The following is a 25,177-nucleotide window of genomic DNA, read 5'->3' as shown; positions in this document are numbered from 1 at the left end:
AGAAAGCCGAGGTGCCGGCAACTGCCGAGGAGCCGGCAAAGGATGATGAGAACCAAGCTGGAATGGAGACAGACCAACCGGAGGACCAACCGATAGAACGACCTGCACCACCTGCCCCACGAAGGAGCAGGAGACTCCGATAGACCCCCCCCTACTGACCAAGTTAGTTTTTCTTTTTAAGTTTCAGTTTTTCTTTTAACTTTTCGTATTATTGTTATGAGTTGGTTTTTGTTTAGGTAGTATAATTTGTGTTTGCGCGCAAACCCCACTTCATAACACTTAGCCTATTCCATAGTCTAAGTGTGAGAAGTTAAGGGTTTGTTTCTTTGGAGCATGTTTTCTTTGTCTTGTTTGTTTTGTTTTCTATGTCGCATGCATGTTAGCTCACACTTAGCCCATTGCATGGTCTAAGTGTGAGGAGTTTGTATATATGTGTTTGTGGTTATGTTTTGTTGATCTCTGTATAGGTGATAAAACCTCTCTCACTCAGCCTATTCCATAGTCTAAGTGTGAGAAGTTTTTGTTTTAGTTTTGCTGTTTGTGGTCTGTGTGCCATCGTACTGGCCATTACCTTTTCCACTTCACAGCCTTATCTGAGGGCAGACACTTGTGAAGTGAGAGGGGGGATGCAATGGCCAGTAGGATGTATGTATATATGTGTAGTCTATGTGTTTGTGCTTTTGTTTTGTTTTGTTAGATCTAGTTTTATGTTGTGTGTGATTGGGCTTAAAACTCAACCGTCTTGAGCTGAAGGTGAGGGGAATTGAGGGAGATAGGACATGCTGGAAAACCTAAACCATCCCCGTTAGTACCTCCTGGTCAGGATAGATGAGGTGAGTATGAGAGAAAAGCCCATACTTAGAGCCAAACACGAAAGCCCTCTAAAAATGTGAGTTATAAGCCTTAAAGTGGAACCACTTTCCACATATATTGGAAAGAAAAGAGAGGCTGCCACAATTCGCCTAGGGTGAAGTGATCACGGGTAGCAAATACTGAAGGCAGTAGGAACCCCCCCCCGTTTTAAAAAAAAAAAAAAAAAAAAAACCGCCTTTAGAACCCTTTCTTCTTAACCTTTTATATACCCAGATAAACACCCCAGCCGACCGGGACTGTGTAAGGCATGAAACAAATGGAGCTTACTGGCCAGGAAGAAGTGCGGAAAAGCAGAAACCAGCTGGGCGAAAAAGTTAGAAGAAAATCGACCAGGGAGTCATTCCCAGTCCAAAAAAAGAGAAGAAGGAATAAGGGTGGCGAAGCCACGAAGGAACGAAAAAAAAAAGAGGGAACCGAGAAAATGAAGAAAATGGTCAGAAAGATTTGACCACAAAAAAAGAGATGAATGAAGGAATAAGGGTGGCGAAGCCACAAGATGCTACTGACCAGTGGAGACCAAAGCCAGAAGCGCCAACCAAAGAAAGCAACTGATCAGAAGCCTAATATACACAGTCCCCCCCGCATAAATAAAAATAGAAATTTTGAACCTTAGAGCCTTAGGAACATCCACCGAAAACATTACAAGCCAACAACCCCGTTACAAGCCTATAAGTCCTTCAGTAGCCGCTCGTGGAATCTAAGTCCGAAGAAATTGTGGTGAGCATAATGAGAGAATGCAGTCCTAACATTCCTGGTGAGGTATGAGTGACTGAGCGAACCTAGTGTTGGGCCGAGAGTGTGGGCGATCTTGACAAACAGATATACTGACTGGAAGAGAAAAGGGGGGTGGCAGAAGTTCAAGGCTGTCTAAGGCCGGATTGCACCTGATCCAGAGGGGATGGATGGTTGAAAATATAGCCCGATCTATGTGATTTCAGTCTTTTATGTGTTTATGTTTCTCTGTGTTTGTTTGTGTTTTTCTTTGCGTCATAGTTTAGAGTCTAAGTTAGGTAGAGTCGGTCAGGGGAGTAACCAGGCTAGAATTCGACTTATTCTTTTCTTTGTTTGTTCTTCACGCTTGAGGACAAGCCTGTGGTAAGTGTGAGCAGTTTGATAAGTCGTATTCTAGGCCTTGGTTACGGGTCAGTATGATGTGCTTAATTGATTATATTTGCAAAACAGTTGTTTAAAGTGTGCAGGTTAAGCATTCTAGCCAGTAGGGAAGTTTCAGAATGTTCAGGTGAAGGAGGCGCCAGCATGATCTCATACTGATCAGTATTCGTGCTAAAACGGCTTGAGATGGAGAAGACGGATAGCTGGGACGGATTACCCACAATTAAGGGCAAAGAAGTCAAATTGCAACGAGGATTTACCCTAAAATCAAGGGTAGCCTCCCTATAAAAGGAAGCCAAATTGGAGAGAGGAAAAAAGAAGAGACATTCACTCATTCACCACCATCTTTAGGTAGAAAGTTCTCTCGGTAGTTTCAGTCTTTCAGCCGTGTCCCGCTTCTTGCCTCGCCGTAGCCATGATCACTTGACGTTCAGATGTTCCCAGAATTCCAGTCATCGTCCATTCCAGCCAGCAAGATCGTAGTTTAGAGTCTCATCGCCCGGAGTGGCAAAACACTTTTACATTGCTTTCGTAGTTTTAAATTTCTCGCTTTCCTTACGTTGGATCTTGTTTGCCTTTGGATATTTTCTGCTTTTGAAGTACTTTGTTGAAGATCCGAACGTGTTTATGCTAAGAAGTTGATTTCCGTTTCGTTTATTGTGGTGTTTCTTTATTCCCTTGCCTAGTTAGCTTAGATCTAAAGTTTCTCGGTGTTTAAAGTGCTGAATCTCTCAATTCCGTTTACGTAACAAATTTCTTTAGGATAGATAAACAAGTACTGTTTGATCGGAAAGTAGATCGTTGCATGCAAAGCTTAGTTTTAATTTCTGAATCGTTCTTTCATGTTGACCAGTATGCAGAAGTCCAGTTTCAGTGTTTGATTTCCGATTTGATTTCTTAGTTTTGGATCTGTGTTTGTGAGTTGTTAATCTGAGTTTTCCGTGTTGAATCTGGAATTGTTATCTGAATTTTGGAAGTGTTTATTGAAGAAGATGATGTCTATTTCAATTGGAGGGGACCACTTACTTTTCGAGATGCTTTTGCTTTTGTCCTTCACTTTTAGTTAAGCCCTGTCAGCCTAGTCATCAAACTTCCACTACACTCTGAATATTCTGTTTAGCCCAAAATAGAAACCCGTACCTTCTAAATATTTTCTGTTACAAAATTGTCTCCCCATTCCACGTACACAGTTACATTACAAATGTTTTCCTTACCGTCTGACCAGTAGAACACCTCCTTTAAGTTCCAGCCTAGGTAGAAACTTAACCCAAGCGTGGTAGCTAACCAAATCTTCCAATTGTCACCGCGGTAGTTTAAGAACGCACCATCTCTGTGGGATTCGACCCTTACCACCACTATACTGATCAGTAGAAGTGGGTTGAGGAATCTTTGAAACCAAGGTCTAGGTTAGTTAGGATCTCTATCCTGATCAGTATGATATATCCTTGCTTGAATGACACCTACGCACCTAGGTCCCTTTCAATCTAATACATTGCTGTCCGAGGAGTGATCCATAGATTCTCGCAAACCAATGTATCTGTCGGGCTCACGCGAGACCCTCCCACTGCGGCGCGGCACTACAATATTTTGAGTAGAAGTTGAAGTTTCGGGAATTGTTTGTACACTTGGTACTCGTTCTTGGTTAATGGAACTTGTGACAGAAGTTAGCTCATCAAGAGCCACTTCACTGCTGGGTTTATGATTCATTACATAGTCTTCCTCTAAGAATGTCGCGTGAGTGCTCACAATGACTTTCTTGTCTCGGAGACTAAAGAATTCATAACCTTTCATCCCTTTGGGGTATCCTATAAACAAACATACCTCCGTCCTTGATCCTAGCTTAGTTGGATCCTTTTCCAATACATGAGCCGGGCAACCCCAAATCTTGAGATGTGCTAATTGGGCTTGCGCCCAGTCCACAATTCATATGGAGTTTTAGGTACGGATTTTGATGGTAAATTATCTAAAATGTGACTTGCGGAAAGCAAGGCATGTCCCCAAAACCATGTTTAATAAGGTCCTGTTCCTTCATTCAGCCACGCCGTTCTGCTGGGGCGTGCCCGGCGCAGTCAGTTGGGATTGAATTCCCGACTCCGATAAGTAGTCCAAAAATTTGGCACTGAGGTATTCGCCTCCACGATCAGATCGTAGGCTTTTGATATTCTTTCCATGATACCTCTCCACCAGAGTCTTAAAGTCTTTAAACTTGTCAAAAGACTCTGACTTGTAACGCATCAAATAGACATATCCAATTTTCAAGAAGTCATCAATAAATGTGATGAAGTATCGAAAACCACCTCTTGCCTCCGTAGACATTGGTCCACATACATAGGAATGAACGAGCTCAAGTACTTCCTTGGCCCTATTGCCCTTAGCCTTAAAAGACCTCTTGGTCATCTTGCCTTCTAAGCATGACTCACACTCATGAAAAGGTTCCTCCTCTAGACCTTTGATAAGATCTTGTTGAACAAGAGAATGAATCCTCCTTTCATTTGCATGACCAAGTCTAAGGTACCATAAGTACGTTTCGTTCATTGAACTTGAAGGTTCCTTTCGTTTCTTTGAAATTTTCGATGTTGTATTGAGTTCTGATTTGTGATTATTAAATTGTGTAGAAGTGATTGTGTACATATTGTTTTCCATGATACCACGACAGATATAAGAACCATCTTTCTTAATAACGCAATTGTCATTAAAAGAAATCGAATATCCATCAAAAACCAATTTAGAAACTGAAATTAAATTTCTTCTAAAAGAAGGTATCAACAAAACATTCTTCAAAATAAAAAATCTATCACTACTATAATGCAAATAAATGTCTCCCACTGCAACGGCCGCCACTTTGGTAGCGTCGCCCAGATGGACTTCAATCACACGATCATGTAGCCGTCTTGTCACCTGCATTAAGTCAGGATCAAAACAAATATGATCAGTGGCTCCTGTGTCAATAACCCAAGTGCAAGTAGATGTCAAAGTCAAACATGACTCAACTACTAAAGCTTGGTGCATACCTGTAGCCTTGCCCCTTTTAGGACAGTCTAGCTTCCAATGCCCCTTTTCTCCGCACTTGAAACACTTCCCCGATGGCTTCTTGTTTGCCCTTTACTTCTTCTTTCCCTTAGCCACTTTGCCCGCTTCTGAGTTCGGTGCCTTCCTTTTTCCTTTGCTAGGCTTGAAGACAGAGGAACGAGGTGTCGAAGTCATCATGGCAGCCTTAGCCTGGACCATAAGGTCCTCTGCTGACTGAAGTTCAGTCAATAGTTCTGCCAAGATGTAATTCCTTTTGTTCATCTCAAAGTTGAGCTTGAACTGCTGGAAGCTAGGGGGAAGACTTTGAAGGATGATTGTTACCTGGGACTCGGGATCGATCGTCCCTCCCAACACCTCAATCTGGTTGAGGTGGCCCATCATCTCGAGGACGTGGTCCCTCATAGACGAGCCCTCCTTCATTGTCTTCGACATGATACTCCGAAAGGCTTGAGACTTAGCCGTTCGATTCTGAGTACCAAAAAGATTCTTGAGATTCTGCATAATTTCAGTGGCAGTTTCCATGGCAGAATGCTGATGCTTGAGTACTGAAGACATAGATGCCAACATGTACCACTTAGTCATCTCATTCGCCTTATGCCACTTTCTATGTGCATCTCTGAGTCCTACCACAGCGATAGCCGCCGGTACTGGAGGTCGCGAGGTTGTTAGCACAAAGTTGTACTCTTCAGAGGAAGTCAGTACGCATTAAAATCTTACAATATTACTGGTCACAACACCGACGAATAGTCCAGAGACCACAGAGTGGCATGGCCGCCTAATGTTGCCTAAGCAAGACCACCGAATTTAGCATTACAGAATTTCATTTCTACAACACACTCCCATAACAATGCTTATGTGCTGCTAACAAGATCAAGCTATCTCATAAATCCTGTGTGAACTTCTGAATCTCGTAGTTTCTTAGGATTATTGTCCCCATAGAGCATGTGGCGATAATATTTGAAACCACATTCTAGTTCATACCATTTATATTTGAGAAGTCCGCCATATGAACTTGCTATTTCTTAGGATTATTGTCCCCACATGGCAGGTGGTGATAATATTAGAAAAAGGCTTCATAAGTTGCAGACCAATTGGTGGAGACCATATACAAACATTGAGTTCGTAATTATAGCTTAGATATTTAGGTTATGGTTTTTCTTTAATTATCCTTAGCCTTAGGGCAGAGAAAGACTTGATTAAATTATGTTGGTATTTAATTTGCTGGATAATTAAATCTTTTATTAATTGGTATCTTCCTTTAGGAAATTATTGTTCTAGAATATAATTCTTATTCAGGTCTACTATAAGATATGTCTAAAATAAATTATTTAATTCTTAATAAGACATGAAAATTAAATTCAAATTAATTCCATGTTAAAGATTAGGAAGTTATATTTCATTATTTAATGTATTTATACATATCTATCCTTTTTAGGATCTAAGATATATAAATATTAGGAAACTATTAAATTATTCTTATCCATATCATCTAGAAATCAAAATAATATTATTTATTTCCATAGATATAGAAAATAATAAAAATATTCCTTAAATCTAGATAAATATTAGGAAACTATTAAATTATTCTCATCCATATCATCTAGGAATTAAAATAATATTATTTATTTCCATAGATATAGAAAATATAAAAATATTCCTAAAATCTAGGCAAATCTTCCAAAAAGATTTTATTTCCATTAAATCATAATATTTTAATGATATTTTTTAATAAAATAAATAAATAATCATTAAAATAATCCTTCATCGTTATCTCATCGTACGAGGTTCGCACGAACGATGAACGACGAAGATCCTACGAGTTCGTCGTCGAATCACGACGCACGCAGCGTCTCGGCCACCGGCGCGCTGGTGGCGCGCCAGGGTCTCGGCCAGCGGCTGTCTCCCCGTCCTCGGCCAGAGTAGCGCACCAGGTGCACTTGCTCTCGGCCGTCGAGTTCTAACGCTCTCCGCTGTCTCGGCACGTCGGGTGACGCGGTCCTCGGCCAGCAGCGCCCACGACGGTGGCGCTTCTCTCGGCCAGTTGCTATCGCCCGTCTTGGCCTATCCGAGTGACGATGCTCCCATCCCAGCGGCACACGGCGCGTCCATCTCGGCCAGTGGCCTGGGACTCCGTCTCGGACCTTCCGCCTAGGGTGGAGTTCCCTCGCGTCTCGGTGTCTGGGCCGGTTCTCGGTCGAACCGCCGCACCATGCCAGCATCCGTGTCGGTCTTGACCCGGGTGCGTCTGGGGCGTGCGATCTCGGCCTGCGACGCGCACGAGCCCTTGCTCGTCCGCGCGTCGCCACGTGATCGTTGCTCCCACTGTCTCGACATCCCTACCTCGATCGCGCGTGGTGCGATCCGTCTCGGCGCGTGGTGCGATCCGTCTCGGCGCGTGGCGCGTGGTGCGATCGCGCGTGGTGCGATCTCGACGGATTGCACGTCTCGTACGATCGAGCAATTCAAGTTCTTTGATTCGATAGTTCTTGAGTTCATCATACATAATAAATTAAACAAAACACCAAGAACATGCTTCGTAATCAAATTGGACATGCGTACATGAATTTCGCGAAATTTAAATCCAAATAATCAGAGCCAAAGACTGGTTCTGATACCAATTGAAGGGGTTGGCAGCGGAAGCGTGCATGAATTTACCGATCACATAAATTTGATCTATTTAGCAGATTATTTAGACAAATTCTATTCGCATAATTATCACATGTATCATGCTCATAACTTGAATTAAAACATGCTTTAGCATATAAAATCCCTAAAACAAGCTTACTACGGAATTAGCCAATTTACCTTGTTGATTCAATCAAGAATCGATGATGGCTTGCGTCTTCTCCACGCGAAGATCTTCAGTACTCGACCTCAGACCTTCTGACTGGTGTCCCGGACTGTACGCTGATATTTGTGTGGGCAAATCTCACCAACGTACTAGAGCTTGAATAACGAAGACAGAACTCAGCTCACAGAGGAGGCAAAATTTCGAACTCTCTCTTTCTCTGAGGGGGACGAAAATTCTCAAACCATAATTATTGACTTTTCTGTCTCCTTTATTCTCCTATTTATATTAAGTCACATATTAGGCACAGTCAGGGATCTAAGGAAGAATTTGGAACAAGCCTCACCCAATTAGCTTTTTACTAATTAAATTGAACCCACAATTTAATATAAGCTTATATTGGAATATTACAAGCAGCCACTACAGAAGTATTATTGCACTGCCTTCCAAATCCGAAATTACAAGTATTCCTGGTTTCCTTTAATTGCATTTAATTTGTTTCCCGCGTTTAAGATAGAAACATCCATTAATTAATTATTGTCTGCTATGGACTTAATTAATTAACATATTTTAATCTCCAAGAGTGGACTTAGCAAGAAACTCTTATTTATTGTTCATAGAATAATTAAACTCCAACTAGCTAGGTTCCGAATAATAAAACCTTGTTTCGAGCTCCTCTTGTGGATGTTATCAAACGAGACTCTCCTCGCGCAGAATTCAACGTAATAGCAATCCACCGCTAGATAATGATTGCCAAATCCCAAAATACATGGATCGTTGGGTGACGAAAAACTCGCACCTTTGGTAAGTCAAAGTAGTAGATACTTAATATCGTATGCTCAATGCTAACGTACATTGATTAAGAAATTAATTATCAAGACCTCGTCTTTCAGTAGATAGCATAAAGACTCGTCTTGCTGTTAGATCCATTCAGTGCTATACCACACCAACGTCATCTTATTTCAATAAGGCTTAGAAATAATCAGACTGACATTGCAACCTTTCACGATAGGTAGTCTAGGCCTATGTAGGTTGTGAAATTCTTATTTTTCTTTGTTTAGAACTGACCGTGTTACCTTAAATTGGACGACGCCCACAACCGGTCTACTAATTCAAAGACTTAGACTTTGTTTCGTTTGCTTATACATTTAAATATGCAATAAACAACCATTAAATGTAAAACATAACAACATTATGACAAAAAATAATCTGTTGCATTTATTGGAAAATAACCATTAGAGTTTTACAGTATCCAATCACTCGAAAGGTGATTTCTAGTATACAAAACCCTAACAACTCGATCACTGGACCGGCTGACCCAAAGGACGGCTCACGATCCCCATCAGTGCACTAGCCTAAGTAGGGCTTATACCCTAGTTAGACCCGAATTCGTTAACCATCAAAGTCTTGTAGGACATTATCCTAGTAGACGATCAGATAGGCAATTCAAAAAAAATACAGCATGACATAATATTTAAACTACCCTTATCTCACCATATACATATCATTGCAAATAAAGGAGTTTAAGTAATAGAGCCTACCTCAAAAGCTTAGTGATTTCCTTAAACAACTTCTCGATCCGACTTTAACGAGCGTGCGAACGACCTTTTTATTAGATAAAATTAAAGTACACATCAATCTCAAGAAAGAAAACATTTAGAATGCATGCACTCTAATTAAAGTCTTTTATCTCATTTCTCAGTTTTCGTGCATTTTCAATTATTCAGCGGTTGCCAAAGGCGTCGCGTGCGACGCCGGTCGGCCATTTACAACAATACTTCCTCCGTTGGCTCCTCGTATTTCCGCCACGATGTCGGAATAAATTTCTAAAATTATACAAGCGCATAATTAAATTATCGCAACTATTTTCCTTCGCAAATATACTTATTTTGTACTTCAAATTATTCCGAGAATTAAATAAATAATTCCTCACGATTAAATTATCGGCCCAAGGATTTAATTAGAAGGCCCAAGACTATTTTATTTCTAGCCCAACTACTTTCCACCATAATCAAATTAGTGAGGCTCAAAAGACTAACACTTCCCCCCCTTCCACTTCTCGGTCAACCCCTCTCTCTCTCTTCACCTCATTCCATTTTCTCTCAAATTCAAAGAATCCCCAAATGAAGAACATCGTTGCCTCCTCAAATTCTCACTCAACATCGCCGGTTGTCACACGAATCCTTCACCGCTGTCGGCACCTTACCATATGCACACCGGTCACCGTCTCCACCTCCTCCGGACAACACCGTTGTTGTTTTTCGGTAGAAATCGGCGTTCAACCGCTGTTTCCGTCGCCGCCTCTGTTCGCCCCTCCGTCGCACGCTGCTGTACCATCGGCGGTAGCGCCGATTCGCCGCCCTAGAGTCACCCACAGCCGAACAGCAGCGCCGAGTCAGGCCGCGGCAGAAAACGCAGCGCCTTCGCCGTCTGCTATTCACCTCTGCCGTGGTCCGCTCGCTGTTCGAACAGCCCCGAAACGACACCGCGTAGCCCCGAAACCAAACCGAACAATCCCGAAAGATAACCGAACAGCCCCGAAACAGCCCTATTTACATTCGAAAGATAAGTTCTTTTACAAAGCTATGTCCTTTCGTTTTCAGTTTTAAATTACTCTGTTATGGGTGTTCAATTGGTTATGTTCGATTGACGTTATTGTTTGAGTTGTTCATGTGGGAGTGAGTTTGGCAGATTGCGTATCCTATACCAATGAATGATATGTATGTTTCTGAATGGAGGATGGAAGTGAGGAGTACCTTCTGTAGAATAACTGTGGTGAATGGGTTGATTGAAAAAATCTGGCAGCTCCTCGACCTCTCTGTCTCGGCCGTGAATTTATCTGAACGAAATGAGTTCTTGATTGAGATCAATAATTGGAAATCAAAGGGAAAAGAATGGGTATTACTGTGACTTGTGGTGGTAGGAACTTGAAGACCAAGAGCTCCTCTCTTCTCTTTCTCTCTCGGTTCTCCATCAATTTGTTTTTGCTAGTGGTTGTAGATTGTGTTAGGGAAGGAGGGAAGTGAATAAACTGATGCATTTAACTTGTGTGGCCTTTGATTGTAGAATTGAAGAAAGAAGATGGAAGGTCACCTTGGAAGATTGGGAGTCTCAGGAGTTGAGGAGTTGGCGTTAGGGAAGGGAGCAAAAGAGCCAACCACCATGATTAGGAGTTACTTGGTGGTTTATTTTGCAGGTAACTGCTGCAGAGTGGGGTGCAAAGTCACGGTGGGGAATCTTCCGTGAAGAAAAAAATTAGAACTGGGCTCAAAAGATATCTCTTTTAATTTAAAAGCCCAAAGCCAAAATATAAAATAAAACATTGGACTTTATTTAATTAAGAAGCCCAATTTTTTTTTTACTTTTCGCATATCTTTTTATTAATTAAAGTTCACGGAAAACTTTAATTAATTTCGTCGTTCCCAATTCCAACAAAGATTAAGATAGCCAATTGCAACAATTAATATTTAGTGTTGTTCTAAATATTAATTCTTCAAAATCGATCCTTGATTTCCAAACACGCTGCGTACTACATATATCACTTCCAAAAATTTTCACGAAGACCGAAAGTATTCCCTACACCAAAAACAATTCACACTTCGCAAGTATGAATATTAAAACAGTCTCGTAGTAACTTGGTGATATTCCAAGTACTATAAAATCCATCTCAACCATCTCAGTCAATCATGCCAAGTATAGCAACATCAACGTCATTACTTCAACGAGACTTTCAAACACGTCTCCTAGAAAACACCATTATTTAAATAAAAGAGACGTCTCCTTTCACACCAAGCACATAAATACTATACTTGATAAGGCTCATTTCATGCATCGGTTTAAGGGTAAAATGTATGCTACTTGATTGGTTTATCGCGCAAAACAAGTGTTAAATGTGCAGAAATGCCACTTGACCAAGGCAGCAAGGCCGAACTGATCAAGCAAGTACAAAAGGCGATAAAAGGCCAAGAATCGGGGGAGTTGATCAAGGGGGAGTGATCAACCAGTTAGGCGGGGACCGCTGGCTTCTAGAAGAAGAACACGTGAGGAAATGAGCTGGATATGGCGCACCATTCTGTTATCAAGGACGACGTTCTAGAAGGGGACACTTGCTAGCTTATGAGACGCAAGGACGGAGCTGAGTTAGGAATCTGTTACTCAAAAGCGTCGTCTTTTTAGGGGAAAGGGCACGTAGCAATCAATGAGTCGCTCATTCTCATCATGGGTGAATATTCCCTGTCAAGATCGTTATCCAGCTGGAGGCCGAATCGAGCTTATCAATAGAGGGTGTGCCATCACAAAGAGTGGATCTGATACTTTACTTTCCGTCTAGTTTCGCTTAGCTTAGTTATCTAGTTTAGTTCAGCTCTCTAGTTTAATTTAGTTCAGTTCTCTAGCTTAGTTTAGCTCTCCAGATAGCTTAGTTAAAAGGGCGACCGAAGGGAGCGTTGCAGAATACTCATTTCTGTTAGCGTTATCTTAAGTCTCCCACTGAGATTCATCTTAGTTTTTTCTTAGTTCCCGAAGTGTTAGCTTAGTTTAACTTTCACACTGTACTCAGTTTTAGTTTAATCAAAGTTATTTTCGCTTTTAATCCGCGCATTTACTTTTCCGCTATCACCTGCAATTCACTTGACCCGGTAGTTAAAGTTCCGTTGATCAAGCTAGCTAGTTTAATTCTGCCTAGAGTAAAAATAGTAGTTAAAACTCCCAAGTTAAAGCGTGGCAGCAGCCAACCCCCCTGTTCACTACTCACACACTCGACACACCAACTTCTCTGTGGGATCGACCCCAAACTTGCCGCTTTACTGTTAAAGTTGTGCAAAATTGGGAGTTTACAAATTACTTTGGTAAGGAAGGAAGAGCGGGAGCAAGACTGCAGTGATTAAGTGGCAACGACATTTGCTAACTGATCCGACCGTTTCGGTTATCATTCCATATAACTTGATCTGCATTCTAATCGCGTTTTCGTCACTTTCCAAGCCCTTCCAAAATGGCGCCGTTGCCGGGGAAGCATGGTGTTACTTTATGTTTGTGCGTAGTGCATAGGTGTATATAGTTTTATTTCCTTGTTTTCTCATTATTTTGTTTTTCACTGTTGATGAGAAGGTACCAACGCGGTGGACACTGGAATCATCCCTTTCTATACAGAGAGACTAACGCTCATTGGAGAGTCCAGGAAGTCGGAGTTGTCACCAGTCGTTACAGAGCCGCATTAGAGGCAGCAGCAGCCGCCGAGCAAATTACACAACCTCCACCACCCGAACAAGCAGAAGCAAAGATGTCCCTCGCCGACAATGACTCTGGAATCGATTCTTTACACGCTCATGACGACAGGGAGCCTACACATGCCATTGCCGCTACTCCTGGGATGCGGACCATCGCGATCAAATCGGGAGTACTGGCCGTTTTGTCCCACTTCTACGATCTTTCGAAGGTGTGTCCGTACGCTTTTCGGGAGGAATTCTGTCGATACTGTGATATTCAGCCTGTGCCGGCTGGATCCACATCCGAAGATTACAGGCTCAAAGCTATTCCCTTCGTTTTGAACGGCGATGCGGGTGTTTGGTTGTCAAGGCTGCCAGAAGGTTCCATCAGGACATGGGCTGAGTTCCGCATGATATTTCTAGATCGCTTCTTTCCAGCATCGAAGACAAGTGCCCTGAAAAGGGAGATTACAGAGGCTAGGCAGGAGTACGACGAGCCCCACGACAAGTATTGGGACAGATTCCAAGGTTTGCTTCAAGCATGCCCCAACCACAAGATGGAGGAGAATGAAGTCTACTCTGTTTTCTACAGTGTACTCATTGTGGAATGCAAGAACGACCTCAACCTCGCAGCTCAAGGGGACTTCTCGAAAACCGCATTTAGCCAAGCCAAAAATATCCTGGAAAGGCTTATTGAGGATAAGCGGTCGTATGAGACATCTCGAGGGCAGTATAGGAGAGGAGTAAATGGAGGCTCGATTTGAGCAAATGGAAAAGAACCTGCTGGAGGCAGTAGAGAAAGCCAGGCCGCTTCTACCACCTGCACCAAAAGAGCCACAGTATGTGCCGCAGTCGTCACCACCAGAAGAGCATCATTATTACTACTGCGAGTTTCCCCCAGAGGTAGAGCCGCAGGCCCAAGTAAATGCCGTTGGCTGTTGGGGTTTGGAGCCCCTTGCACATCGGAAAACTTGTACAAACAAATAAATCAGACATAGGATCTATTTGACCGATTATGAGATTAATCTATTCACATGTTAACACGGAATTGCATGCTAGAACGCAAATAATTCATGCTCAAAGAATGTAAATCCTAAACATGAATTCTACGGTTTAGAGTTACCGATTTGATTCTCCAAAGAATCATCGATTGCTCGCGCCTTCTCCACGATGATATTCAATACTAGATCACGATCTTCAGACTGGTGTCCCGAACTGTATCTCGACATCAGGGTGGGCTGATCTTATCGAAACACTAGGACTCGAATAAAGAAGACAGAACTTTCACACGGAGTAGAGCTGAAAAACTCACGGAGGGGAATTTCACTAAAAAAATCTTCCCTCTCTTAATAATTAGAATGGGCGAAATTTTTCCCACTAAAAAATTGTGTTTTCTGTCTTTTTTATTCTCCTATTTATATTAAGTTCATATTGGGCCCAGTCAGGGATCTATGGAAGGTTTTGGATATGGGCTCCCCCAATTAGCTTTTTACTAATTAAATTGAACCCACAATTTAATATAAGCTTATATTGGATTATTACGAGCAGCCACTACAGACGTAATATTGACCTCCCCATCCAAATCCAAAATTACAAGTAATCCGAGTTTCCATTTTGTTTATTATTCATTTCTCGCGCTTAAGATATAAATGTCCATTAATTAATTAAAGTCTGCTATGGACTTAATTAATTAACATCTTATTAATTCCAAGAGTGGACTTAGCAAGAAACACTTATTTATTATTCATAGAGTAATAAAACTCCAACTGGCCAGTTTCCGAATAATAAAACCTTGTTCAAGCTCCTCTTGAGGACATTATCAAACGAGACTCTCCTCGCGCACGATTCAACATAATAGCAATTCTCGCACCGCTAGATAATGATCACCACTACCCAATATACCTGGATCGTTGGGTGACGAACCGCACCTTTGGTAAGTCAAAGTAGTAGATACTCAATATCCTATACTCAATGCTAACGTATGTAGATTAAGAAATAGATATTTATCAAGACCTCATCTTTCAGTAGATCGCATAAAGACTCATCTTGCTGTCAGATCCATTCAATGCTATACCACACCAATGTCATCTTATTTCAATAAGACTTAGAAATAATCGGACTGACATTGCAACCTTTCACGATAGGTAGCCAAAGCCTATCTAGGTAGTTACCTTAAAGCGGACGACGCCCACAACCAGTCTACTAAGCAAAAGACTTAGGCTTTGTTTACTTCTTATGCATTTAAATGTTTATAAAACATCTTATAAACGCACAAGCAAACACAATGTAATAATATACTGATTCTATTCGTGCAAAATGCTCGAATAATACTGAATCGGGTCAAAGTGGATTGTAGAGTTTTTCCGTACACAAGCAAGATTCTATTCGTGCGAACTCGCTCGAAACATGCTTTTCAGTATACTAAACCTAACAGTTGGCCACTGGAACACAAATGACAACTGGATCCAGGGGAAGCAAAGGGATGCTCCTAGGAGAGACCACCCAAACTTCAGGTTGACTGATCAGAATCAGAACCAACCATCGCAACCTTCTGAAGGGCAGCCCAACTGGCCTGCTCGAATCCAGGATAGGCCGAACACTGGAGGGAACAGAATGCAGGAAGGTCAGGCAGGGTGGTCAAGTGGACCTCAAAGGAACTGGTCAAGTGGAGGACAGTCTAACTGGTCAAGCCAGGAACAGGAAGGAGACTGGGGGTACCAACATCAAACCCCTCAGTTTAGCAATCAGGGAAGGCAGTCAAACAATCAACTGGTGAATTATGTCCCTCAGTACCAAAGAGGAAACCAACAAGGGAACTCACAGTATTACCAAGGGAACCAGCAAAATCATTTCCCCCAGAATCAACCAGAACAGTATGGATTGTCTGGCTACTACCAGCAAGGCCATGGAGGAGGCTGATTTAATCAGAGGTATAATAGGCAGCAAAATGTAGACCCAGGAGATGCGATAATCTCGCATCATCCCCAAGATGCAATGCGAGAAATACAAGAGACTCAGAAAGAACAGAGGGCTGCACTCGAAATGCTTACAAAGCAGTTGTCCCAGGTAGCCATGTCATTGGGCGAGCTGAGAGGGAATGAAGGAAAGCTTCCAGCCACAGTGCAGCAACCTACAGGACGAGAGAATGTCAGTAGAATCTCTCTGAAATTGGAAACGGTTTGTCAAAGTTCATCTGCGAGTTTTCCAGCACCTAGATTCAATCATAACGGAAACTTTGAGTCTATCGCCCTTGATCAAGTCGTAAAAAAGACAGAGTCTAGCACCCGTGAACAGGTTGCTGAGAAAGGGAGAATGGTCAAAGCAGAAAGGGAGACCGGTGTAATCCAACCCAGTGAGTTCCCACCAAAGAAGACCGACCCAGGGGTATTTACGCTCCCAATTTCCATCAGAAACGTCCAAATGAAGCAAGCAATGTGCGACTTAGGAGCTTCCATCAATATTATGCCGTATTCTATGTACGAGAAGTTGGAAGATGCTAAGCTTGTCAAAACCGATATGGAGATACAGCTAGCAGACGGGTCTTGCATCTACCCCGAAGGAGTCCTGGAAGATGAACTTGTCAAGATAAACAAGTTCATGTACCCCGCCGACTTCTTCGTCATAAAGACGATAGAGTAAGGAGCGGAAGAGTCTATTGGCATCCTTTTGGGAAGGCCATTCTTATCCACAGCCAGCACAGTCATCGACGTCCGCCAAGGGACGATGAAGCTGAGTTTTAATGGAGAACAGCTTACCTTCGAAATTGATAAAGCTGTGAGGAAGCCACGGGACATCGAGAGCATTCAAACAGTAGACGCTATCAGCCCTCGGAAACAAAAGTATCCGGAAAAGAAATCCTTAAAAGAACCACCCTCTGGTTCCGCTGAAGGTGAACAGCTCAAGAGAGAGGCAGCGGAATGGTTTGATACTGCGATGTCTGGAGAAATGGACAATCAGGCCATTAGAAGGGCAATTATGGAATTTTGCCAGCCGTCACAACCAACCGGGTCAAGAGAGATTACCCAACTAAGAAGGGTCGGGAAACTACCTGACCAAGCCGTCCCATTGAAAGAAATGCTGAAGGAAGATCCCTCGCCTACAAGGCAACTACTTTCCGTACCAGCATCGCCTATGACTCTCAATAGCCTTACCAGCCAGGCCAATCAAAAACCAGTCAAACCAAACCTGCAAGAACAAGGAGGACTGATGATAGAAGAACTGAGGCTGAGTCAAGGGGTAGACAATTGGAAAACGCATGCCTTGATAAAAATTTACCCGGAGCTGTATATGCATCCCATTTTAAAAAAAAGAGGGGCATCCCACGTTGATCGACAACGCAGATTCAGCCCCTCCCTGAGATTGGAAGAGTTCATGGTGGGGGAGGAAGAGTTACTCTTCTAGTGTCAACCGAAACTGACACCCACGAGGCGGAATTCGAACTGGGCAGACCCTCGAACAATCAAGGCATTACACAAGCGGGCAGTAAAACTCCCATGCTCTACCGACCAGGAGGAGGTCAGAACCTTGTTGGGAAGCGCCGGAATCTATAAGAGATTCATCAAGAATTTCACAACGATAGCCCAGCCTCTGATGAAGCTTTTTCAGAACGACATAAAGATTGAATTCTTTGATGCCTGCAAGGCCGTGTTCACATTTCTGAAGTACCGATTTGTAAGTTCTCCGATTATACGCGTCCACGACTGGAATCACCCTTTTGAATTGATGTGCAATGCTAGCAACTATGCTGTGAGGGCAGTGTTGTGTCAGAATATCAAAGGAAAAAGTTACGCCATCTTCTACGCCTCTAAAATCCTAAATCAGGTACAAAGAAACTATGATGTGACCGAAAAGGAGATGTTACCGGTAGTCTTCGCATTTGAGACGTTCAGGTCGTACCTGCTGGGGTCCAAAGTGATGGTCTATACAGACTATACGGCTATCAAATATCTCTTGGCAAAAAGGGAATCAATGCCGCGGTTCATCAGATGGGTGTTTCTTCTACAAGAATTTGACTGGGAAGTAGTGGATAAGAAAGGATGTGAGAATAGAGAGGCAGATCACCTGAGCCAAATTCTACAAGAAGATAACGGTGAAGCCATGCCAGACGTTTTCCATGAAAAGTACCTACACCTGACCCAGTCAACACCCGAAAGACAGTGGATCTACCAGGAAGGGAAAATTGATCAAGCCAAACAAGGAAGCAGAGGACGGAAAGAGCCATTGTTTGCAGATATGGCCGACTACTTGGTGGCGAGCAAGTTGACAGGAAGGGACGAAATGGAGGCATTTGTGGTGGATGACATTCCACTACTAATGCCTAGCTCGCGCCAGTGAACAGGTAAAAGGAGTGATCGGGTACTCATGGGTAGTCTGCTTGATCAAGCAACTAATTCTAAATCTTTTAATCTGATCAAGTGAGATTCCAAGGGGACCCGGTCAAATCCTTGTTAGTGTAAATATTTTTTTTTAGTGTGTTAAGTTTTATTTTCTTAGTTAATCAAAGATCGGGCGGAAGAAAGGAAACTGATCAAGTGGAACTCATTGAGATTTCATCTGGAATTAAAATATCCACTTGATTAGTGCAATTTAAATTTAATCAGTAGTACAGTGATTGAGTTGACAAAGGCAGGTGATGATAAGACGTGTGCAATAATTAGAGAGATGTCAGGCGGCGCCAACTGTCACAATGAACAGACGTCTTGGAGAGAAGGAGGAATCGTATTGGAGTAGCTTTGCCACCTAGCACTCTAAAAAGGTGCGTCTGCACGTGAAGAGTCGCACAAGTCTGAACAGATGCAGAGATCTCAAACGGGCAAGAATCTCAACAGTCGAGGTTGCAGTATAAAAAGGGTCTTTCGGATCTCACTTTCCATCAACTACTTTTAGAACCTTTATGCTATCCTCTTCTACTTCTGTCTGAATTCAAATCACCCGCAATCATAATCAGAGAGAAATGCAGGGCAATCAACTCGAGACTTCCAATATTTCCTCATTTTCTTCAGGAGCCGGTATCAACAGTAATAATCAGAGATCCTTGTCACCACCCAGCCCACCAACCACCAGAACCCCGTTATTGCCTCCTAGATTCATCGGCCCGCTCCAATATGTGGACCCGACTGACATAAGGCGTGTGGAATCCGTACTCAGAAGTTTTCCCACCGGCGTGACCCCGTGGAGATTTACACCGCCCTCAAGGCCCGCCTAGGAATTTCTCGGTCTAAGGACCCCACTTTGCCACCACCAGCAGAAGGGCTGCCTCTTCCCAGTGATCTCCTACTATGAGGAAAGGAGGCAGAATGTAACCTTTTTTCGACTACAGATGATGACTCCATCCCGAGAAGGACGAGCCGCCAAACAAGATGAACCAGCTGCTTCTTGAAGCTGAGGGTTCAAGGCAGCAAGTGGATGAGAAGAGACAGGTGTACCAAGGGACCGGAGCAGTCATAGAAGCAAGCAAGACTGTGGAGGGCTGTTAGGGTTTTGTATACTAGAAATCACCTTTCGAGTGATTGGATACTGTAAAACTCTAATTGTTATTTTCCAATAAATGCAATAGATTATTTTTTATCATAATGTTGTTATGTTTTAAATTTAATGGTTGTTTATTGCATATTTAATTGTATAAGCAAACGTAATAAAGTCTAAGTCTTTGTTTTAGTTGACCGGTTGTGGGCGTCGTCCAATTTAAGGTAACACGGTCAGTTCTAAACAAAGAAAAATAAGAATTTCACAACCTAGATAGGCCTAGACTACCTATCGTGAAAGGTTGCAATGTCAGTCCGATTATTTCTAAGCCTTATTGAAATAAGATGACGTTGGTGTGTTATAGCACTGAATGGATCTAACAGCAAGACGAGCCTTTATGCTATCTACTGAAAGACGAGGTCTTAATAATTAATTTCTTAATCAATGTACGTTAGCATTAAGCATACGATATTGAGTATCTACTACTTTGACTTACCAAAGGTGGGGGTTTTTCGTCACCCAACGATCCAGGTATATTGGGTAGTGGCGATCATTATCTAGCGGTGCTAGGATTGCTATTACGTTGAATCGTGCGCGAGGAGAGTCTCGTTTGATAACATCCACAAGAGGAGATCGAAACAAGGTTTTATTATTCGGAACCTAGCTAGTTGGAGTTTAATTACTCTACGAATAATAAATAAGAGTTTCTTGCTAAGTCCACTCTTGGAGATTAAAATATGTTAATTAATTAAGTCCATAGCAGAAAATAATTAATTAATAGATGTTTCTATCTTAAGCGCGGGAAATAAATTAAATGCAATTAAAGGAAACCCAGAATACTTGTAATTTCGGATTTGGAAGACAATGCAATATTACTTCTGTAGTGGCTGCTTGTAATATTCCAATATAAGCTTATATTAAATTATGGGTTCAATTTAATTAGTAAAAAGCTAATTGGGTGAGGCCTGTTCCAAATTCTTCCTTAGATCCCTGACTGGGCCAAATATGTGACTTAATATAAATAGGAGAATAAAGGAGACAGAAATGGGAATAATTTTGGTTGAGAATTTTCGTCCCCCTCAGAGAATGAGAGAGTTCGAAATTTTGCCTCCTCCGTGAGCTGAGTTCTGCCTTCGTTATTCAAGTCCTAGTACGTTGGTGAGATTTTCCCACACAAATATCAACGTATAGTCCGGGACACCAGTTAGAAGGTCCGAGGTCGAGTACTGAAGATCTTCACATGGAGAAGACGCAATCCATCATCGATTCTTGATTAAATCAACAAGGTATATTGGCTAATTACGTAGTAAGCATGTTTTAGAGATTTTATATGCTAAAGCTTGTTTTAATTCAAGTTATGAGCATGATACATGTGATAATTACGCGAATAGAATTTGTCTAAATAATCTGCTAAATAGATCAAATTTATGTGATCGGTAAATTCATGCACGCTTCCGCTGCCAACCCCTTCAAGGGCAACCAGGTAAGAGCAGAGGAAGGGAGCAAGAGGAAGGGGGAAGAAAGTATCCTTCCTCCCCCTGATAAGGGCCACCGTGTGTAACACCCGTACTTTTAAGTACGAATCTAATATATATCGCGAAGCGATTAGTAAAAATTATTTCAAATACTATGCTTCTCGATAAATGTGACAACACCAAATATAAGATGTGCCGTTCAGCATGCTTTAATTTTTGTTCGGGAAGGACGAGTTAACAAAGTTGAATCAAGACTCGTGAATTTTAATCAAGACTCGGGCCAGATTCAGTAGAAGAAATGATTGAAATTGTGCGACAAATTCGTCAAAGGATAAAAGAAGCTCAAGACCGACAGAAGTCATATGCTGATGTCCGGCGTACCGACTTACACTTCAACGCTGGAGATAAGGTGTTCTTGAAAGTGTCTTCGTCGAAGGGATAACGAGGTTTGGCGTAAAGGGGAAGTTGAAGCCACGTTACGTAGAGCCTTATGAAATTCTTGAAAAGGTGGGACCCGTAGCGTATAGGTTGGCATTACCGCCGAGTTTTGGGACTGTGCATAACGTGTTCCATGTGTCACAATTACGAAAGTAGGTGTTCGATCCCAAACACGTGGTACATCAAGAGAAAATGGTTTTGAATCCCGACTTGAGTTATGAGGAGAAGCCCGAAGCTATTCTGGACAGGAAGGTGCAAGAATTAAGAAATAAGTCGATCGCGTCCGTGAAAGTACTTTGCAAACACCATGGCCACGAGGAGGCTACTTGGGAACTCGAGGATAAAATGAAAGAGAAATACCCAGACTTGTTCGTTAGAAATGAGTAAATTTCGGGACGAAATTTCTGTTAAGGTGGGTAGAATGTAACACCCGTACTTTTAAGTACGAATCTAATATATATCGCGAAGCGATTAGTAAAAATTATTTCAAATACTATGCTTCTCGATAAATTTGACAACACCAAATATAAGATGTGCCGTTCAGCATGCTTTAATTTTTGTTCGGGAAGGACGAGTTAACAAAGTTGAATCAAGACTCGTGAATTTTAATCAAGACTCGGGCCAGATTCAGTAGAAGAAATGATTGAAATTGTGCGACAAATTCGTCAAAGGATAAAAGAAGCTCAAGACCGACAGAAGTCATATGCTGATGTCCGGCGTACCGACTTACACTTCAACGCTGGAGATAAGGTGTTCTTGAAAGTGTCTTCGTCGAAGGGATAACGAGGTTTGGCGTAAAGGGGAAGTTGAAGCCACGTTACGTAGAGCCTTATGAAATTCTTGAAAAGGTGGGACCCGTAGCGTATAGGTTGGCATTACCGCCGAGTTTTGGGACTGTGCATAACGTGTTCCATGTGTCACAATTACGAAAGTAGGTGTTCGATCCCAAACACGTGGTACATCAAGAGAAAATGGTTTTGAATCCCGACTTGAGTTATGAGGAGAAGCCCGAAGCTATTCTGGACAGGAAGGTGCAAGAATTAAGAAATAAGTCGATCGCGTCCGTGAAAGTACTTTGCAAACACCATGGCCACGAGGAGGCTACTTGGGAACTCGAGGATAAAATGAAAGAGAAATACCCAGACTTGTTCGTTAGAAATGAGTAAATTTCGGGACGAAATTTCTGTTAAGGTGGGTAGAATGTAACACCCGTACTTTTAAGTACGAATCTAATATATATCGCGAAGCGATTAGTAAAAATTATTTCAAATACTATGCTTCTCGATAAATGTGATTTGGGAAATAGTAAGTTTTTATGTGTTTAATGTGAAAAAAAGGAAACGTACTTACTTATTTAATTATGAACCTTGGGAGATTTGTTGAAGGTCTCGTTGAAAGAATGACGACGAAATTGCTATTTTCTTTTTAGCAAGACGAATGAAATACGTGGAAAAGAATATATTTTATGGAAAATGACGTGCGTAAATCGAGGAATGGTTAAAGGGATTATATTTGGGACAACACCAAATATAAGATGTGCCGTTTAGCATGCTTTAATTTTTGTTTGGGAAGGACGAGTTAACAAAGTTGAATCAAGACTCGTGAATTTTAATTAACGAAGGAAAATACGAAAATATAAAGTATGAATTTATTGTGGGCTTTTCAAATTAAATTTAGAGTCCAATTATTTACAAAATAGTTTGGATCCTAATTATGTTAAATCCACCAAATAATAATAGTATACCAACCAATTTAATTAATTCTTGAGCCCAACAAGCATGGAATTTAATTAAATCAAGCCCAAACCCCTCCCCCCCTTCTTCTTCTTCTCATTTCCCTCCTCCCTAGTCAACGGTTCCTTCTCTTTAAGGAGGAGACCCTCCAAATTTTCCACCTCTCCACCTTCTATCTTCCCCATCAATACCTACACCCCAAGAGTCACCCATTACTTATGTAATTTACCTCTTCCCTAACTCTACACATTTCAACTTCAAACAAAGAAAAAGTGAGAGGGAGCCGAGAGAGAGAATTGCCGAGAAGAAGAGGAGAAACTTTGGCTACCATTTTTTTGAGGTATAATCCTTTCCTATTACCAAGCATGAGTTTTAATAGCTATGCATATATGTTTTTCACACATCCTCTTCCATAATTCTTCCGTAACCAACTCAACTTGTAAAGAAAATCAAAGATTGTCGTACGTAATCAACACTAGGAAAGAACTTAACTTTATAATAATAACGCGTGTTGCGGGTTGAATCGGGGTCGTTCGGGGTGGTTTCGGAGAAGGGGAAGCCGCCGCCGGCGACGGGCAGCGGCGGACAGCCGCGCTCGACGTTCCCCCGGTGCGGACAGCGGCTCCCGGCGCGACGGCAGTAGCTCCCTTCCCCGTGGCAGCAGCGACGGCTGCGACGGAGGCGACTCCAACGGCGACGGAAGCGACTCCAGCGGCGACGGCGGGCGACTCCAGCGGCAGTGTCGACGCTTCATGGCGGAGCGGCTGCTGCGTGTTGTCGAGAGAGAGAGAGACGGGTAGAGAGAAATCTGAGAAGAAGATAGAGGGAGAGAGATGTTGACCGAGAGTTGTGGAATGTGAAAGTCAAAATTGGGCTTTGGTGTTAAATTAATCCTTTGGGCCTAGTTAAATAAATGGGAGAAATAAGGGGGCTAAGATGCTAATTAACTGGGATCAAATAAATTAGTCCTTGGGCCGGTAATTTAATTGTTGAGGAAAATATTTAATTAAATTCCGGAACGTTTTGAAGAATGAATAATTTTACCCTAAGCTTGAAATAATATGTTTTCGACGAAAAATAATTGCGATAATTAAAGTATGCGCTTAAATAATTTTTAGAAATTATTTTCGATGTCATGGAAATTACGAGGAGCCAACGGAGGAAAGAACGAGCGTAAGCGGCCGACCGGCGTCGCACGCGACGCTTTTGGGCGGCCGCCGAATAATCGAAAATGCACGAAATTCGGGTCCCCGAATTAAAAGATTTTAATTGGAGTGCATGCATTCTAAATACCTTCATTACCGAGAATTGATATGAATGTTATGTGTTTTCCGAAAAGGTGGTTCGCACGTACGCTAAAAGTCGGAACGAGGAACTTTTTACGGAATTCCTAAGCTTTTGAGGTGGGCTTTATTACTTAAACTATTTTATTTGAAATGATATGTTTATGGTGAAATAAGGGTGGTTTTAAATATTATGTCATGCTGAATTTTATGTTTTTGAATTGCCTATCTGATTGTCTACTAGAATAATGTTCTACTAGACTTTGATGGTTAATGAATTCGGGTCTAATTAGGGTCCAAGCCCTACTTAGGCTAGTGCACTGATGGGGATCGTGAGCCGTCCCCTAGGTCGGCCGGTCCAGTGATCGAGATTGTGGCCACATTCTCGTTTCACATGATGGTTCAGATATGGTATATGACGGAGGATGACGATTGTCCGCACGGACACTATTTTAAGGAATGATTTTAGTGTTTCTCGGCCTTTTTAAAGTAAAACCCGAGATTCACTCGATGATGGCTTGACATAACTTAAACGATAAATGTATTTCGGGCATGAGTTCACTGGGTGCATCAAGTACTCAGCCCTGCATATGTTTTCCCTATGTGCAGGTTGAGCAAGGTCGGGAGGCGGAGGATGTTGAGTGATGATCCAAGAACGTATTCAATCACTGTTCCGGTTAGTACTATGTCTTCATACATAGTAGTAGCTAAACTCTCATTTGCTTCCGCTACTCAATGTTTTAAGAATTTCTGTTATTTTCTTTGAACTGTTGAA

At 42.1% G+C, this 25,177-nt stretch overlaps 1 protein-coding gene and 1 long non-coding RNA gene across 2 annotated transcripts; both read left to right on the top strand.

The window, feature by feature from the left end:
• Positions 1-9,837: 9,837 nt before the first annotated feature.
• On the top strand, positions 9,838-11,165 carry LOC121785422. Its single transcript, XR_006046960.1, has 2 exons — positions 9,838-10,723; positions 10,871-11,165. It is a non-coding gene; the product is annotated as an uncharacterized LOC121785422 (long non-coding RNA).
• A 2,611-nt stretch (positions 11,166-13,776) lies between these two features.
• LOC121784276 (bifunctional endo-1,4-beta-xylanase XylA-like) lies at positions 13,777-15,927 on the top strand. Its single transcript, XM_042182439.1, has 2 exons — positions 13,777-13,929; positions 15,478-15,927. The coding sequence occupies exons 1-2, from the start codon at positions 13,777-13,779 to the stop codon at positions 15,925-15,927; spliced, it is 603 nt and encodes a 200-aa protein (XP_042038373.1).
• Positions 15,928-25,177: the final 9,250 nt, after the last annotated feature.

This window comes from Salvia splendens, chromosome 21 (assembly GCF_004379255.2).
Source record: "Salvia splendens isolate huo1 chromosome 21, SspV2, whole genome shotgun sequence".
NCBI lineage: Eukaryota > Viridiplantae > Streptophyta > Magnoliopsida > Lamiales > Lamiaceae > Salvia > Salvia splendens.
This window is presented reverse-complemented; position numbering and strand designations above follow the sequence as displayed.